Below are 16851 nucleotides of genomic sequence, written 5' to 3'. Positions count from 1 at the left end.
AATTATGTACATACAGGGGCATTATTTAGATGGTTTATGAATTATGTAAAGAAAAGCTGGTAATTTGACATGTAAAATATATAGTACAGTACTGTCTGTTTAGAAATTGGTGATAAATAGACTTTTCATCTTATCGGTCAGACTAGCAGACTGAGGTTAGGGGTGCTGAATATTTGCTAAATTTTACATTTGCGGTGATCTTCCACCCCTAACCCTCCTGACTGGTCATTGGCTTGGCTTCAGAACTGAGCCGTTGAGGGAGAAGAAGTAGAAGTAACATTCCTCACCTGTAGAACTCGCAGGTCTGGTTCCCGAACAACACTTCGACGTTACTCCCCGCACTCAGATTCTCCCCTGTGATGGTGACCTTTGTGGCCCCGGACTCAGGCCCGCGGCTGGGCAACAGGCCCAGCACATGTGGTGTCTAGGAGACAAAGACATGTTACCATCAGTCACCCATCAGAACCGCTAATGGCTGCCACTCTAAAGGCTTCTGCTTCTTCTCAGGTGAAGGACGTGGATTAAACTGTTTTTATAATTTTCACCACACTGGTACGCTCAAAATCAACTGCTACTTAACGATGTTCAAGAGAAGCCCATCTGATATTTCAGACACAAAAATACACAGATGGATAAAAATATAAACAGATGGCAATAAGAACACTGAGAACAGAACAGAATGAATACAGAGGAAAAAATAAAAATACTGAACACAGTTCCAACTTCAGTATTTAATTAAAAAATAATACTTGTCATATTCAAGGTCTGGGAATTAGGTTTCATTTAACAAAGCCAGCTAGCACCTTGGACACGTTATGCGATGTTAACACTGGGACATGGCCTATATTCAGCTACTGCAGCAACCTCCATGAGTTCCGGAATGCAAATGAACGCTTCACGTTATCCATGGAGAGATTCTCGGGCTTCAAAGGCACGGCCAGATTCTCTGCTGGGCAGAAGGCCTTCATCTCCTGGTGAAAGGGCCACAAGACCCCCTCCTACTCGTGTGTGGGAGCTCATGGATAAACCGGGCCACCTCCTTCACCATGTGCAACTAGGACATGGAGACGCTTGCAAGTGGCTGCTGGAAGACCATGGGAATTGGAAAGCTGTGGTCCATGTCACATCAAAGGACAAAGACTGGCAAGTTCTAGAAGGTTCCACAAACAGACTCACACACAGTAGGCCCTGAGTCTGTTTGGCTGCCTCAAGCAAGGTCAACCCCCAGTAGTGGTGATGTTTCATCTGTGCTAGGGAACAGGGGCTTCTGAGAGGTAATGCCACACATGACAGACCATGACAATCTTGACCTAAGACACCGCAAAACCTTGATCCCAGCTAGGCATGATGTCATACTGGAGCCTACATGAAATTTCCATATAAAGAAAAGTGTCTGTGATGTTCAATTTTCCCAAGAGTAAAGCAGCACAGTGACCCTGCAAAGTTACTTTGAGAGGACGGACCCAGGAATGTTTGTCCAAGAGACATGTCCACAGAGAGTCACAGTGGCATTAGGTCATAAAAACCTGGTCTTAAAGTTAAACATTAGTCCTAGACAAAGGGTCTGTTACAGTCAAATCCTAAAGCACAGAGCGTGAATTGACCCTGAAGAAGACAGGGAAGAAATCTCAGGGAATGCACTACAGATTTGGTTTTGCTGCTGAGCTGTTTATAAAGAGCCAGGAGATGACAGCCACTCTGGGATGATTGGTACTTTCGAGTCACATGGATATAGTCCTATAGGTGCAGAAAGGTAGACTTAAGCAGAGGCGGATATTTCAGGTCCATAAAGCAAAAGTCCAGACCAAGATTTTGTTTGATCCAACCAGTTGAGTAATCTGACTGTGACTCTTTATACTCAACTGGTTGGTTGAAAGAAAATCCTGGTCTCTGGAATATAGAGAACGGATCATACCACGAAGGAATAGAGTTGAGAGGAGCGGGCTCTGAGTTCAGGTCTGCACTCTCCTACGCAGAGCTGCACTGGGCCTGGCATAGTTGCTGGTGGGGTAGCCTCCATCTTGCATACGATCCTGTCAGAACACACACAAGATACACAATGCCAATTTAAGGTTCCTTCCAGTGTGTTAGGAGGCTCCGGCCCTGTTCCTGGAAAGTGCCAATGTCACTTTAAAGGCCAGGTGCTGGAGAGTCACAGCAGTCTCTCACTCACTGCTCGTTAAGCCAGATGCTACTCCCACTGGACCAAAGTGAACGATGCATGAATAGAACAGATTACATTGGTTTCTGAAGGACTGATTTCTAACTTAGTATTTCTTTCTAACCCTATCAACTTGTGAATATGAAACAATAAAGTCTTACTTTGCGGGGAGGCATGTAAAACCAATATTGAGTGGCTAAAGTTTTAAGCTTTAATCATGTATGCCCAAAGTTGCCAGTATTCCAAGATCCTGACTAGATCAGTCATCACCAAGAACACAGAAATCCACCAGGTGTATCATTACGATCCCCCAACACACGTGACAGTCGAGGATTACTTCATGAAGGTGGAAACACCACAACCTTGGAGGAGAGTCATTTAATCAACGTGCCATTTATACAGAACAGAGCATAACAATACTTTATTGATCCCTGTGGGGAAATTCCCTTTTCACCTGTTTCATCCTGTCCGCCATTAAACATACACGGAGACTTGGGGGGGAGGGGTCATATAAAAGGGCAGCCACAAACAGCGCCCATGGAGCTGGGGGTTAAGGGCCTTGTGATTGTCTTGCCGAAGTCAGGCTCACACTGGCAACCTTCCGATCTCAGACACAGAGGCTTAGCCCACCGAGCCACATGCTGCCCTCCCTGGCTCTACAAAAGGTCTCGTAGCCCAAGTGTTTTGCTGCAGCTGGTCATCTGACTCACAGCACCCAGTACTTTTAGCTGTTAATGTTCCCATTAACATAAGAGGCACTTTACGCAGCGTTAGTTAGCTATTGCTATACTTCTACACCTCTTATCGTTCATTTATTATATAGTCACTAATTTATTATATATTATATACTTAGACACATTTTTCACTGTGTAACCAGGGCAGCCATCACAACAATAACACAAATCACGCCACAGATACTACTCAGCAATTAAGCAATTTATGTACTAAATTTTGCTGTGTTACTGGTTTGATTGTTGATGCATAAAGCGTATTAGCAGAAGGCTGAGTTTCCGTGTTGGTAAGTGCCTGCACAGCTAGCGCTGGACTTACTGCTCTGCGATGACGTAGCCGTCCTCCAGGGGGGAGCAGGACACCCCTGCCACCTCCACGTTCCCCAGCAGCTCCGCGAAGGACAGCCCGAGGTTCATGCCCCGGATTGTCACTAGTGTCCCCCCCTCAGGGGGGCCTGCCACCGGAGTCACCTGTGCGAGACGGAGCCCATGAAGCCGACCGGCAAAACGGTACCGACAAAGTTTCATCAGTTTCATTACAATTTCATTAAAATGAGACAAAAGGGGGGCATTTAAAAATACACTTTTAATTAAAGGCTCAACAGCCCTCATTAACTTTAAAGATTCATTTTAAATACTGTTTAGCAGCAGACCAAAAATGCAAAGATAACTCTGTCAAAAGCAGGATTCCTACACATGTCATAAATGGAGGTGAATGTGGACTGACTGCATTCAGGAATTGTTTATAACAAATGATGTCCCGCATTAAGGCCCCTAAGGGTTGTCTAGCTGACTTTAGGTCCTGTTGGCGTGGAAATTTGCAGGTGCTCATATAAGTTTTTCCAAAGATAAACTTTGGGGTAATATTTTAATTTCCAGTTTTATTCAGAATATTTTTCACAATACTGTGATTAATGCCTATCAAACACTTCATATTTTCATCAATTATGTGTTTTCCACACACTAGTAAAGCACAATAAAACAACTGAAAGCCATTCTCCCCTACAATAGACCCATATGTCATTATCTGCTGCATTTGTTGGGAATGTTATAAGATGACGGATATTTATACGAACGACAATATCGATGCACCACATAACCCAAGTGTCCAATAACTCCTACAGACAGTCAGTTATATATAAAATTTTATAATGATCTGCAGCGCTTTAAAATTCATTTTCTACTCTTTGTTATTTTTTCTTTAACATTCCCCGACTTTTTTTGTTAAGCTCCTAAGGCAATGCGAGGGATAACACTAGGGATGCTGTAAAAAAAGAGGGCTCTGCAATCATTCTTTCTCCTCTCTTCTCGCTTCAGATTCTCGGTAGGATTTGAGTCAGGACTCTGATTGGGTCACTCAAGGACACTCAGTTACGCTGTTCTCTGACTGGCCCTCTGCTTCGCCTCCGTGTGCCTGCTTCTCTTCCCGTCAGACCCACACGCCAGCGCCGTACTCTTTTCTTTGCTGAATAATAGAAGACGTATCGACGTTTCTTTTTCCTTCCCAAATCTGAGAGTGTTGCTCAATATCAAATATGCTTTTGCGGCACAGCTGGTACACTTCAGTTCTGTCTTGTTAATGAACATGTATGCAGTAGCACAGCAAACGTGTCTGTGGTTACTCTGGGCCAGCCGTCGCTCTCATATTTTCCTTGGGGGGGCGCCCCACACACTGACCACTCATTAGCATCAGGGGGCTGATTTGTGTCTCTGTGCCCCCCCGCTCCCCACACATTCTATATCTGTGGCTCTGCTTCACCGTCATTCATCATCATGGCTAGGCAGCATTGGACTGCCAAGTTTTGGATTGATGGTGATATTGTGAGTGTTTGTATGTGGGGGGGGGGGGTCAACAGGGGCGTGGGGGGGGCGTGTTCGAGTGGGGAAAGACAGAGAGAGAGAGAGAAAATGCGAAACAGTGGACATTTCCGATGCTGTCAAAAGTGAGTGACTCAATCGGAGGTCAGTGAGCAGCAGATGGGCTGAGCTATAAAAGCCTTGCATCATCGCGGACACCTGTAAACACACCGTCTACGTGGCAGAGCGAAGCACATCCCACTGAAAAAAAGCCGTCAGCAGCTGATTATCCCCGCTGTTCTCAGGGATAATAAATCCAGTCGGCACCATCTCGATCCTCACGACTTGCTAATAAAGTACAATATGGACGCCCAGCTTGACCGCGGAGAGGAATGGCAACGTGCCCTTCTGTGCAATCGCGTTTTCCTGCGCTGGCTGGCGGCTGGCAGCTTTGCGCAGACGCTGACTGTCACTCCTGGCTGTGTGCATGATGCAGTCAGATGGATGGGGGTGGGGTCGGGGGGAGAGGGGGGGTTGGGGAGGCAGTGTTGCCTTGATAATAGGATGGGCTGCTTTTCTGCCGGACGATCTGCTCCCCAGTAACATGCTGCTTTCTCTTTGGGGAGGACATCTAGACCCCCCCAACTCTACCCCCAGCTCAAGATATATGTAAAAGGCACCCCCTAGTGGTTATGGAAAGAACTGGGTCAACTTGAAAACTGAAACAAACTCTGGGTGAAGCTCTAAGATCCCTCAAGGCCTACTGAACATCTGGGTGACGAAAGCTGTTGTGTCTCCTCACATGAGGACTGAGAACTGAGAAAGGGAGCAGGGGAAGGAGAGAGAGAGAGAGGGAACAGAGAAAGGGAGCAGGGGAGGGATGGAGGGAACAGGGAAAGGGAGCAGGGGAGGGATGGAGGGAACAGGGAAAGGGAGCAGGAGAGGGAGGGAGGGAACAGAGAAAGGGAGCAGGAGAGGGATGGAGGGAACAAGAGAAAGGGAGCAGGAGAGGGATGGAGGGAACAGAGAAGGGAGCAGGAGAGGGATGGAGGGAACAGGGAAAGGGAGCAGGAGAGGGATGGAGGGGACAGAGAAGGGAGAAAGAGAGGGAGAGAGAGAGAGGGAACAGAGAAAGGGAGCAGGGGAGGGAGAGAGAGAGAGGGAACAAGAGAAAGGGAACAGGAGAGGGAGGGAACAGGGAAAGGGAGCAGGAGAGGGATGGAGAGAACAGGGAAAGGGAGCAGGAGAGGGATGGAGGGAATAGGGAAAGGGAGCAGGAGAGGGAGGGAGGGAACAGAGAAAGGGAGCAGGAGAGGGATGGAGGGAATAGGGAAAGGGAGCAGGAGAGGGATGGAGGGAACAGGGAAAGGGAGCAGGAGAGGGATGGAGGGAATAGGGAAGGGAGCAGGAGAGAGAGGGAGGGAACAGGGAAAGGGAGCAGGAGAGGGAACAGAGAAAGGGAGCAGGAGAGGGAACAGAGAAAGGGAGCAGGAGAGGGATGGAGGGAACAGGGAAAGGGAGCAGGAGAGGGAACAGAGAAAGGGAGCAGGAGAGGGATGGAGGGAACAGGGAAAGGGAGCAGGAGAGAGATGGAGGGAACAGGGAAAGGGAGCAGGAGAGGGATGGAGGGAACAGGGAAAGGGAGCAGGAGAGAGATGGAGGGAACAGGGAAAGGGAGCAGGAGAGAGATGGAGGGAACAGGGAAAGGGAGCAGGAGAGGGAGGGAGGGAACAGAGAAAGGGAGCAGGAGAGGGATGGAGGGAATAGGGAAAGGGAGAAGGAGAGGGAGGGAGGGAACAGAGAAGGGAGAAGGAGAGAGAGGGAGGGGACAGAGAAGGGAGAAGGAGAGAGAGGGAGGGGAACACTCCTCCACTTCCGAGGTCCCATGTGTCCCAGCAGCCGGAGGACACCTGTCAGGGGACCCCAAGCTGCAGAAATATCATAGAAAATGTAACGGAAGTCCAAACTTCCATCTATCTGGCTGTCAAAGCAAATCTGTAGACGCGTCTAGGTGCCGTCTCCAGTCACGCCTCGCCCACCTCTGCATGCAAACTGGAAGTTCAGTTCCTTCCACACTGTATTATTTCATTCCTAGCCTACTGGCGTCCACAGACAAACTAGCAGGCAGACAGCAGGAACTTGCCAAATCCGCACCATCCTTGTTTCTAAAGCCCTCGCGGACCCGTCCTCCTACACTCCACTCCACTCACGCCATCCAGCTCCACCCCAGTGATGTCATTCCCTCACCTTTCAGAGGTTTAACAGTCTTTATTCTTCACACCTCTTTGTGTGACTTGAGAGGAGAGTAGGGGGGGGCAGAATGTGACTTAAAGGAAGCATGAAAAATTCATCAGGTGCTGTAAACACTCATTCTGATGCAGCACATACAAATCAGCTTAAGGCCCGCAGAAGCCGTAAATAATTATCTCTGCAGATTTCATTAATAAATGCTGTTCGCCTTTCTGTGGGAAAAAAAAACAAATAGAATTTATCTCATTAGAGGAATACTGGTCTCTTTTTCCAGAGTAGGGTGGGGCTCTCCAATAAACAATGGGACAGAAGGACTCAAGCTGACTGTGTCTTATAACAAAGATAACACTGAATTCATTAAAAAGAGAGAGACCTCCTCGCCTGAGCGACATTCTGCAGTGAGCCAGCCCTGGTGGAGTGGATGAATTTTAACATAAAACTGAGGAGAACTGGGCCGGTTTAGAAGGCCAGCAGGTTTGGCTCAGCCTGTGTGTTTATCGCCAGCCGCTTGCGTCCTCATGTTCTGTCGCTGTTTATCTAAAGGCAGACACACGCATCCCCGAAGAGAACACTGAGCTGCCACTGTGATTTAAAGCCAGACCGTGCCTGAATCTCAGAGCCTAATGAGTCCTAACTATAGATCAGGTGTGATTTTCTTCAGGCGGGACATGCACATGCTTACAAACAGCACAGACTCCCTCCCACATCACGGTTCTCGCACTGATGGAAAAGAGGAGCCAGCTGACTTCGTAGGGATGTCCCCATAATGTCTGTTTTTACATTTTGCTGCCTCGTGGGGATAGGACTAAACACCTGAAAATTCCTTCCAGCTTGCTGCCAGAAGACCATTATAAATATGATGGCCTCTTCCTGTGGGGCTTTATTTTGGCGCTCCGAGACCCAGGGAGCTGCCTAGTGATAAACACAAGGGGGCCTTAGCCATGCAAGGGATGCCGGGATATAGCTGCTTCCTCATTTATCATTAAAAATTCCCAACTGAGAGGAGACAGAAGTAGACACTGGAGCAGGGAGGAAAAACTGGAAAGGAGAGACAGAACTCAGCACTAATTATGAGAAGGAGAATATTTACAGAGATGGAGGTTAAGATGCTGTAGATATTACCATGCTATCACTCAAAGGCAACCTAGATCTACAAACTTTCAATTTAAAGTAGAGGTGCATTCTGGGATGTGGGCATGTAGTGTACTTGTCCCTTGCTGGATAGTCACTGACCTCTGTGATGCGGGGGTTGGTGCACTTGACATTCCGGGCGGACAGGTCGAGCCAGCGGCTGCTGTAAGGCGGCCCGGGGCAGTGATGTCGCAGGGTACACCGGCCCTCACCACTGCACCAGCCGCACTGGAACTTCCTGTCCACCTTCAGGCATTTACCGCAGCTGTAGCGCTGCGCCGTGCACTTGTACAGGTGCACTGTGGGATGGAGGGGGAGGGGCAACATTAGGACACACCCAAACAGACACAAGTCACTTCCAGTAGGGTCAGAATTTGGAACCATTTGGGGTGGGGGTAGTAATGCCAAATAGCCATCTAACACTGCTGATCTTCAGCATGGCAACAAGACCACCCCTGCATGTCTTTAAACAGCTTCTCTACAGATTTTTCCCCCTGTTTCAGTTGAGATAACAGCCACATGCCTCTGACCATTACTATCTTATTTTATTTTTGCACTACAATTGCTCATGTCACACTGGGAGGACAAAACACTCTTCCAACGACTTCAGACGTGACTTCAAAGATAATTACAAACTCGTTTCTTCCAGTCTTGACCTTGAAGTTACCATGATGCAGTGTAATTTAATTACTGTGAGGAAATGTTTTCCCACAATCCAACACCATTCCAGTGCTATGCTGTAGACCTGCAAAGCACAGTCCTTGTCCATCAGAGTGTAAAGTTTTAGAAAATATTTCAATCAGCACCTGAGCAACAGCTGGATTGACTTTCAAAACATTAAATTCAGTGAAGATCTTAAAGACAAAATGCTACCGTCACAGATTCAGGTTCTCCAGGGTTCTTTTATGGGTTACTGGAGTCAACTGTATGAAGGACACTGGCACCTTCTCCAGTCGGCTTCCAGAATCCACGCTTCACAAGGACGACTGCGTTCCTGTGACCACTTTCTCGCCAAATAAATTCAAAACCATTCTCCCCTATAATACCTGGCCTCCATTTCCAGCGTTTTGCCTCCTGAATGCAGTGTTTATCAAACATGTGATTCTGAGGGAGAGGTGCTGTGAACACAGGTGGACTAGGGCGTACCTCTGATGTTCTCGGGGTTGTCGATTATGAAGTTGCCGTTCCACACCACGGAGAAATCCACCAGCAGGTCGCCGATTTTCATGCCCTCGTAGGTGTACTGAGGGGAGGAAGAGAAGGGTGGGGGCTTTGTGGGTTGGGCTGCTATCTGGGAGCCCCGTGTGCCCGTCTGTGCCAGTGCCCGGTGCCAGGTGTGCAATTGGATATTATCGGGGATCACCGCGGGTGGTGACTGCCGTGCCAATGCGCAGTCATGCCAGAGGGGTGTATTGATGCAGGTTTAATGTCAATCGCGAGTAATCTTACCAGCACTTCGAAAAGGGTAACCTATGGTAATTAAACTCCCTGAATCTGGATGAAGTGGGGGGAGAAGGGTGGGGAGGGGTGACCTACTGAATAATGAATAATGACCCAGCGCTGCCATCACAGCGAGTCTCTCTTGGGCAACCTCGGGAGAAAGGAGGGACTAGATTTATCCAGTTTGCGATCAAAGGAGGGCAAACCAGTAGCGGGGGGAGGGCACTGAATCTGCCGCTTTTGGAGGGAAATGAAGAACAATCCTAAACTCTGATTGGCTTAGGAGGGTAGGCAGGAGGGACTAAGGTGGGCTAAATGGTGTAATCAGATCCACATGAAAGGACCCTCATGCTGAATTATTGACTGACAGCTGAAACTAAAGAAGAATAGTAAGGGCATGCAAGTGAGGCTGTTAGCAGGGGAGCAGAGTCCTTACCGAGCTGTTCTGGCACTGCACACTAGAGCTGTTGAAGCGCAGGGCGGGCACGCGATGAGCCACCCCCTGGATTTGGAGAACGCACTCATACCCGCGCTGGCCCGACTGGGGCTGCGGCAGGTTCTGAGCCCGCAGCGTGATGGGCCGCACCTCGCCGGCTGGAATCAGCAACTCTCCGGACCGCACCACCTGAGGGCACGCCTGGGGGGGGGGGGCACAAGGAGCGGTAATGGTCAGCATGGGAACACGCACAGCACACACTAAAAACCGTCATCCAGGAAGGACTGTTATACTTATCCGCCGAGTATGAAACCAAGTGATCTTATGAACTTTCCAGAAACTTCTATAGTTTAAGTTACAGCCAGTCAGGAAACTTTGCCGGCACATGATCCGGTCCCCAAAGCCTGATCCACAGTTCAGCAAATCTACTGTATGCTGCCCTTCAATGTCTGATTCACAGCCAATAAATTAGCAGTCTCAGCCATCAAAGAAATCTAGCCTGCACATGCTTACAAAAAAAGCCAAACAAAGAAAACTGAAGGTCAAGGCAAGTCTCAGACTTTAGGATACAGAAGGAGGGGTCTGTATATTACCTGCATAACTAGGAACTCCTTATATTCAGTACCATAGTCTGTAGCATTAAATGCTAAGTACGTGTAGTCTGCTTTCTGGATTTTGCCCCCCGGCAGTGGTAACCACTACAATGCTAGTTGGTAAATTTTCTTTACTGATAATTATGACTGAAAACTGCAAATGTAATTTATTTTTTGGTTCAGTGAGTAAAGAGCTGCAAACACAAACCACTCACTATTTGAGTGTATGATCCTTAGATACACATTTAGCTGTATTACCTTGCTAATGCCGGAAGGCTAACGACATGATGGCTTGATGTAGCATAACTTGGTGCAGTTTAGCCTGGTGTAGCAGAACACAGGTTAGCATAGCATATATCAGAGTAGTGTATATTAGCATAGGATAGCCCACGCTACCTTAGAGGAGTTGACACGTCCCTCCTGGAAAGAGCAGCTGCTAGGGTCATGGGTACAGAGGTTGCGGTACTTGCACCAATGGCAGCGGAAAGCGCTGCTTACGCAGGAGATACACCTGGAAGATTGGACACAGAAAGATGGAGTCGTCATCAGTGTGGTGCGAAACTTTGCCTGGAGATGTGCTGTAAAGGGTGAGCCATTGCATGTGGCTGGGCTGGATTTCTGCCGAGTGCTGTTGCATGTAATTGATGCAGGTGGCTGTCCGAACCACCCTCCCCCCTTGCCCCCCACCATCTGTCTCTGGGTGTCGCAAGCCTGCCGCAATAGGGAAACAGCTCGCGCATGTGTGTCTGTATCTGCTGAGGAGAATGACCGCGGATTTACGCGCAGTTGTGTTTATGTGTGGGTGGGCGAGTGCGAGGGAGAGGTCAACCAGCTCGAGAGCCGCGAATGAGGGGAAACAGAAGAGGATGCGGACATGAAAGAACACAGCGTGCGAGTTAAAAAGTGCCTTCCAACTCTCCAAAGTTGGGCCCCGCATTCGGCGAGAGCACAATGACTCAACGGCGGAGCCGCTCGCGGATCGAAGCCCTTCATCGCACTGGGAAACTGGAGAGGGATGTTAAAGAAAACAGAAGGAGAGGTGTGTTTGGAAATGCGGGGAGCAGCCGGCTGTCTGAATCGAATCGCGAATCGCTACAAACAGAAGGTGACAGGAATGCCTAAAATGGCAGGTAGCTATGGCGATGCCTCCTCCGATAGAGGCAATGAGCTTAAGATGCTCGGCTCCTTATGTTGCTCATCACTAGGATGTCCAATCGCTCATAAACTCTTTGACAATTCCAGTCCAAAAATCTGGCTTGTTAGGGTCGGCCGGGGGTGTTACAGTCTAAGCTGCACGGTCACTGTGCATGGAGGGAGGCCTTACGGAACCATGAAGAACAAGACAGAAGACGCAGATACCCACAGTCATTCCTTCATTCCTTACCCTCACTGCATTAGGAGCTGGACATGAACGTCACTATGGGAAACAAACAGCAGAATCTTGCAGTATATTAAATACACAACCCTGAAACCCACGTGCCCCTGCTCACTCCTGTCCTTTTAATGTGATGTTTGCTGTGGCCATTCCATTGCTTTCTGCTCTCATAGACTCGTAGCTACCGCTGTTACTTAGCAATTTCTTTTGCTGGCCTCCACATGTCCTGTATCATAATTAAGGGGGCTGGAACTCGGTCAAAAGGGGTAAACAAAAATAGTCTAATTACAGGTTTATATTGGTCTTAGGTTTTGTTGCATCAGCTGGCTGTAATCAATGCTGCACTGTTTGTAGGGTCCACAGAGAAGCCAGGCATTCTCACTGTACAGTGGCTGTGCTTTGGTGTGGGCTGACATCATCACTATATGATTGTGTCTTGTTAACTAACTCAAGTGTCATGTTTTTTTCTGTAATCTACAAATCAAAGGACCCAGATATCTGTATCCTGTTATTTTGGCTTATCCAGTGTCATATACTAGGCTAGCAAGGTCTGCTAGTCTGATCTGATCTATGTAAGTTTATTTAGACGGTCTAGTCTGAGATCCGTGGGTTCTGTCTGAGCTGAAGATCTGCTAGAGTGGTCGGATCCGTGTCTCTTGGCCTTCTGTGGTCTGCGGATTGCCTGGGGCGAAGGGGTCACTCACAGCTGGTGCACGCTGCAGTTGTAGAACTTGATCTCGGTGCTCGTCAACATCTGTCCTGTTTCCATGGAGGTCAGCCGCAGTTCCACGCTGAACCAGTCTGGGGCAGAGAGGGAGAGTGGGGAACAGGACACCTGACACCAATGTCCATACAGCTTGCTGTATTTCCCCCCCTGTGGGGTCCTCAGAACTGTTGCCCACCCACAGCACTCAGAGTGGCTGTGCGTGAATCTATGTGTGCCACCGATCATCTGCATGAAGAGTCAGCCTAGGCGCCTAGGAGAAGCTTGACACAACGACAAAGGTAGCAGAAAGCACAGAAGATGCACCATTCTCTGCATAAAAAATATCACAATAGATAGGCAGTCCTAAATGTACAGTTTTTTTTTTGTACTAGGAGCTGCTACTGTTTGGGAGAAGATCTTCTGGAGATATCTGCTCAATTCTGATTGGATGATGACCATCATGTGACACTAAGTTAATGTCAAAGGCATTGAGGCTGGGTCGCCGTAAAGGGGGGGCGGGAGGGGGCATACCGTTAGAGCGATTTCAAGGGCCCCTGACTGATAGGACTCCTACAAATTTTCAAAAATAATTGGATTTATCTGGGTTGAGCACCCAAAATGATACACTTTCATAGGGCCCCAAAATCTCTGTGAGGGCCCCATGGTAAATGACTCTAAAGCTCCTGTTACTCTTATACAAGACATAAGGCACTGAGCCCCGTTTTATGGGCTTGGGGAGTCTTCTGTTTCACCGTTTTTCACTGTTTCACTCGTCTCTAGGCTATGGGCTCTTTGTGGCCTCAAAATTCATCTCACTGCTGCCTGATTGCATTCAGAGACGGAGTCATTTTTTTTTTCCTTGAGTGCAGAGACACAGACAGGGAGGTAGGAGCTGGGAAGGCAGTGAGACTTTTGAAAAGGATGACATTTTTCCATTCACTGGGGAGGGGGGGGATGGTTTGCCTCATGTCTCTGCACTGATTAATGCTTCTTTTCACGTGGACTGAAGGGAAGCCAGGTGTGAGCGAGTGAGCCCACCTGTGACAAGGACAAGCAGCCTGTTTTCAGTGGGAGACGCTTCAATATGGCAGGTGGCCTCAATATTAAGGATACGAAAGGTGACCCTTGGACAAGTACTGCTTTTGTACTGCTAAGCAAGTGAAATAAACCGATTAGAGCCTATGGTAATATACTGACCAAGCAGCAGAGAACCCAGGGTCGGGGTCAGCCGTCCCTCTCGTTTCACAGCCTAGATTCAAGAATTAGCAGGCCACAGCAATGTTTTATTTAATGTTTTTTTTTAACTATTAAAATGACCCGATTGAAATGGGAGCTTAATTAGATCAGCTGAGAGCGGTTGTTAGAAAATTTCTGAAGTCCCTATAGAGCAGGCTCCTGAATCTGTCACCCGGCAACCAGGCCGGTCCACACCGGCAACCAGGCTGGTCCACACCGGCAACCAGGCCAGATGAGGGAGGAAACCCTCCCTTCGAGTGACACCGCAATGCTAACGTGCCACTGAAAAACTCTGATAACCCTCAGCTTGCAAAAGATGTCTGGAAGTATCCCAGCCTGTGATAGCATGTAGGCACAAAATGAGAAAAAAAAATGCCAGAAACTGCATTTATTAAAGAAATTTTCCAGCAAACTCCCACGTTGTGTGGGAAAATGGGACGCCCACCTTGAGTTATTGAGGAAAAATATCTACAGTGTTATCGCTGCAATAAAACATTAAACAGCATCTGTTGCCAGATTTTCTCTGCCAAGAGTTTGTTTGTATCATCTGGAAAGCGGAGTGCAACTATGAGATTGGCAGGTAGGGGGTCCCGAGACCCGCATGAAACGGCAGCTTCAGAATCATCCGCTTCTGGTATTGGGTGGGTCGGGAGCTATGGTGAAAAATTTGATCTTTATATCACTAAAATAACCGTGACTGTGTTTCCCTGCCTCTCACACTTGTCACTTTGCTGCTTTCAAAGAAAGATATAAACGCTGCGAATTCTCAAAAAATGTTTGGCGGTTTAAATTTCAGGCCTGGTGGACCGATACACCTATACAACTTGGTGTGAGACACCTTAAGAGATGTTCCAGGCCTTTCGGATGTTTAAGTGGCCTTTGGCCAATCACAAATGTGTATGTAGTGGGTGTTAGAACACTACAGATTGGGTCAGGAACTCTGCGCAACAAGCCAACAGTTTTCAGAATCGTTAGCGCTTTCGAGGCGAAGGGTAGAGGTTTCGCAAAACAAAATTAACACTTTAGCCCAGTGAGAATGGCAGGTCAGCATGAACAGCGTGTGGATTCTGGAGGCTATTAATAATCTTGGGGGTGGGGGGGGGTCGCTACCCAAAATGGAACAAACAACTACGCTCTTATGAAAGTCAAGCTGGCGGTAAATGATGTTTTGTAATCCACAATTAGACCCCGTTCATGCATATTCAAACGGCCCACTTTCTGACAGAGATGGCGGCAAGCGGTAAACTTGCATCTGAGCCGCGTGTCATCAATCATACAAAATGCTCATAAACGAATAATTCGGCAGGTTTTAAAGGGGCACCGTCCCTTAATCAGATAAATGATGCGTTAATAATAACAGCACTTTCTGCTGTTTGAAAAACGGGTCACAGATACATTTCCTGCATGTAGACATCAGTTTATCTGGTTCCTGAAGAGAGATTATGTAATTATTCTGCCTCCACCTCACACACCAACACCCCCCAGCCCCGAACACACACATACAAAAAGCGAGAAAATATTATAATGACCTTGTAGGATTTGATCCCTGGGCTCACCTTGGTCTTTGGGAATGATCGGAATATCCTGAGCTCCTGGGGACATGCAGGTGATCAGATCCCCACTCATCTGGCCTCGGGCCTCTGTCAGGTTCCCGAAAGAGCAAGTAACCCCTGCGGAGAGGTCCGGGACTCCACTAACTTTCACCAGGAGCTGTGGGAGAGATGGCTCTGGTCAGTATTCTCCTTCCACGCACAGAGTAACCCCATCGAAGGAAGGTCTTCATCACAGCCAGTCTTATTGCTACACATACGTCATATTAGACAATGCTGTTCACCATTTATCATTTATGTGGAGCAGGAATGAGATGCATTCATTGAGGCAAAATTGAGCGCCAGTGGAGCACCTTCCTAGAAAACTATGTTCCATTCCAGAAATGCTAATCTTTGCTGGTGCTTTCATTAGAATCCCCATTATAAAATATAAACTTCACACTGCAACCTCACGGATCCGATCTTTTGTTAGCTGCCCGAGCAAGACTGATACCATTTAATTCTCCGGCTGCCTCGGTGCACGTGCCTGGTGCCACATTTAGGGAGCGAGATCTCAGCTGCCACTGTGACAGCATTAGGAGGAGTGTGGCTGGTGCACCGAACGAGGGTCATTAAATATTCACAGCGGCTGCGTGTTGACGCCGTTCAGAGGCAAGCGAGCGGACATACATATGTGCGTGCACGCACACACCAGCACTGCACCTGTGAGAGGTGCTAGCACACTTTCTGCTAATATATCGTGCCACCTTGTCAGAGAACCGGAGGATTCCATTTTAGGCTCCGCCTCCAGTGGGACACTGGTTTTCCGTAACGAATCCATGCATTCCGCGATGCTACTCTCGACACTCCGACAAAGGTCGCTTAATTAAATCTGTGCTCTCCGCCGCCTATTTCCTCTTAGCAGGGCTCTGTTGTCATGGTGATCCCCATCCAGTGAGATGCGGCATTTGCAGTGTGACCCCCTTGTGGTACCAGGTTTGTCCGTTTTATGGAAGGAGGAGGTATGTCTAGACCCACAATGCGTTTTCACGCAAACACCTCAGTTCACTTCAGCTCACTGGTTCTAGTACCAGAAAATCAGCCCAAGTCCAGTGATCACAAGTTGCACACACAGATGCATCTGCTGATTGGCCAATCTGCTGATTAATTTTACGACAAGTAGTCTGTGAAGGAGTCCAGGTGACCATGGGGCCTATTCGCCGGTACATGGCACAAACCAGCCAACTAGTACACACTGCTGTAAAACTACACACATAAGGCACTTTCACACCAGAATTCAGGAGCCTGGTCTCGCTTTACAAGTCCTTGGGCTGTCTCACCCTGGAACTTGCTATGCTAACGAAGCACGGCAGATGCAAAAAATTCGTAGGTTAAACTTCATACATAATTTCACAGAAAACTACACCACTATGCTAAAACAATTAATGGATAAATAAGTTGTTTGT

General features: G+C 48.0%; 1 protein-coding gene across 2 annotated transcripts in view; it reads right to left on the bottom strand.

Annotated features, from left to right (window-relative positions):
* plxna2 (plexin A2) overlaps positions 1–16851 on the bottom strand; it is a 109938-nt gene that overhangs the window by 25586 nt on the left and 67501 nt on the right. For both annotated transcript variants that reach the window (XM_049023443.1, XM_049023442.1), the window contains 9 exons: positions 15413–15566; positions 12619–12715; positions 10936–11050; positions 9947–10147; positions 9217–9313; positions 8173–8369; positions 3212–3363; positions 1916–2033; positions 288–424 (listed from right to left, as the gene is read on the bottom strand). In XM_049023443.1, coding sequence (XP_048879400.1) covers positions 288–424; positions 1916–2033; positions 3212–3363; positions 8173–8369; positions 9217–9313; positions 9947–10147; positions 10936–11050; positions 12619–12715; positions 15413–15566 — 1268 coding nt within the window. The remainder of the gene's footprint in view (positions 1–287; positions 425–1915; positions 2034–3211; positions 3364–8172; positions 8370–9216; positions 9314–9946; positions 10148–10935; positions 11051–12618; positions 12716–15412; positions 15567–16851) is intronic.

This window comes from Brienomyrus brachyistius, chromosome 8, assembly GCF_023856365.1.
Source record: "Brienomyrus brachyistius isolate T26 chromosome 8, BBRACH_0.4, whole genome shotgun sequence".
Taxonomy (NCBI): domain Eukaryota; kingdom Metazoa; phylum Chordata; class Actinopteri; order Osteoglossiformes; family Mormyridae; genus Brienomyrus; species Brienomyrus brachyistius.
Note: the sequence above shows the minus strand (reverse complement) of the source record. Positions and strands in the feature narration are given on the sequence as shown.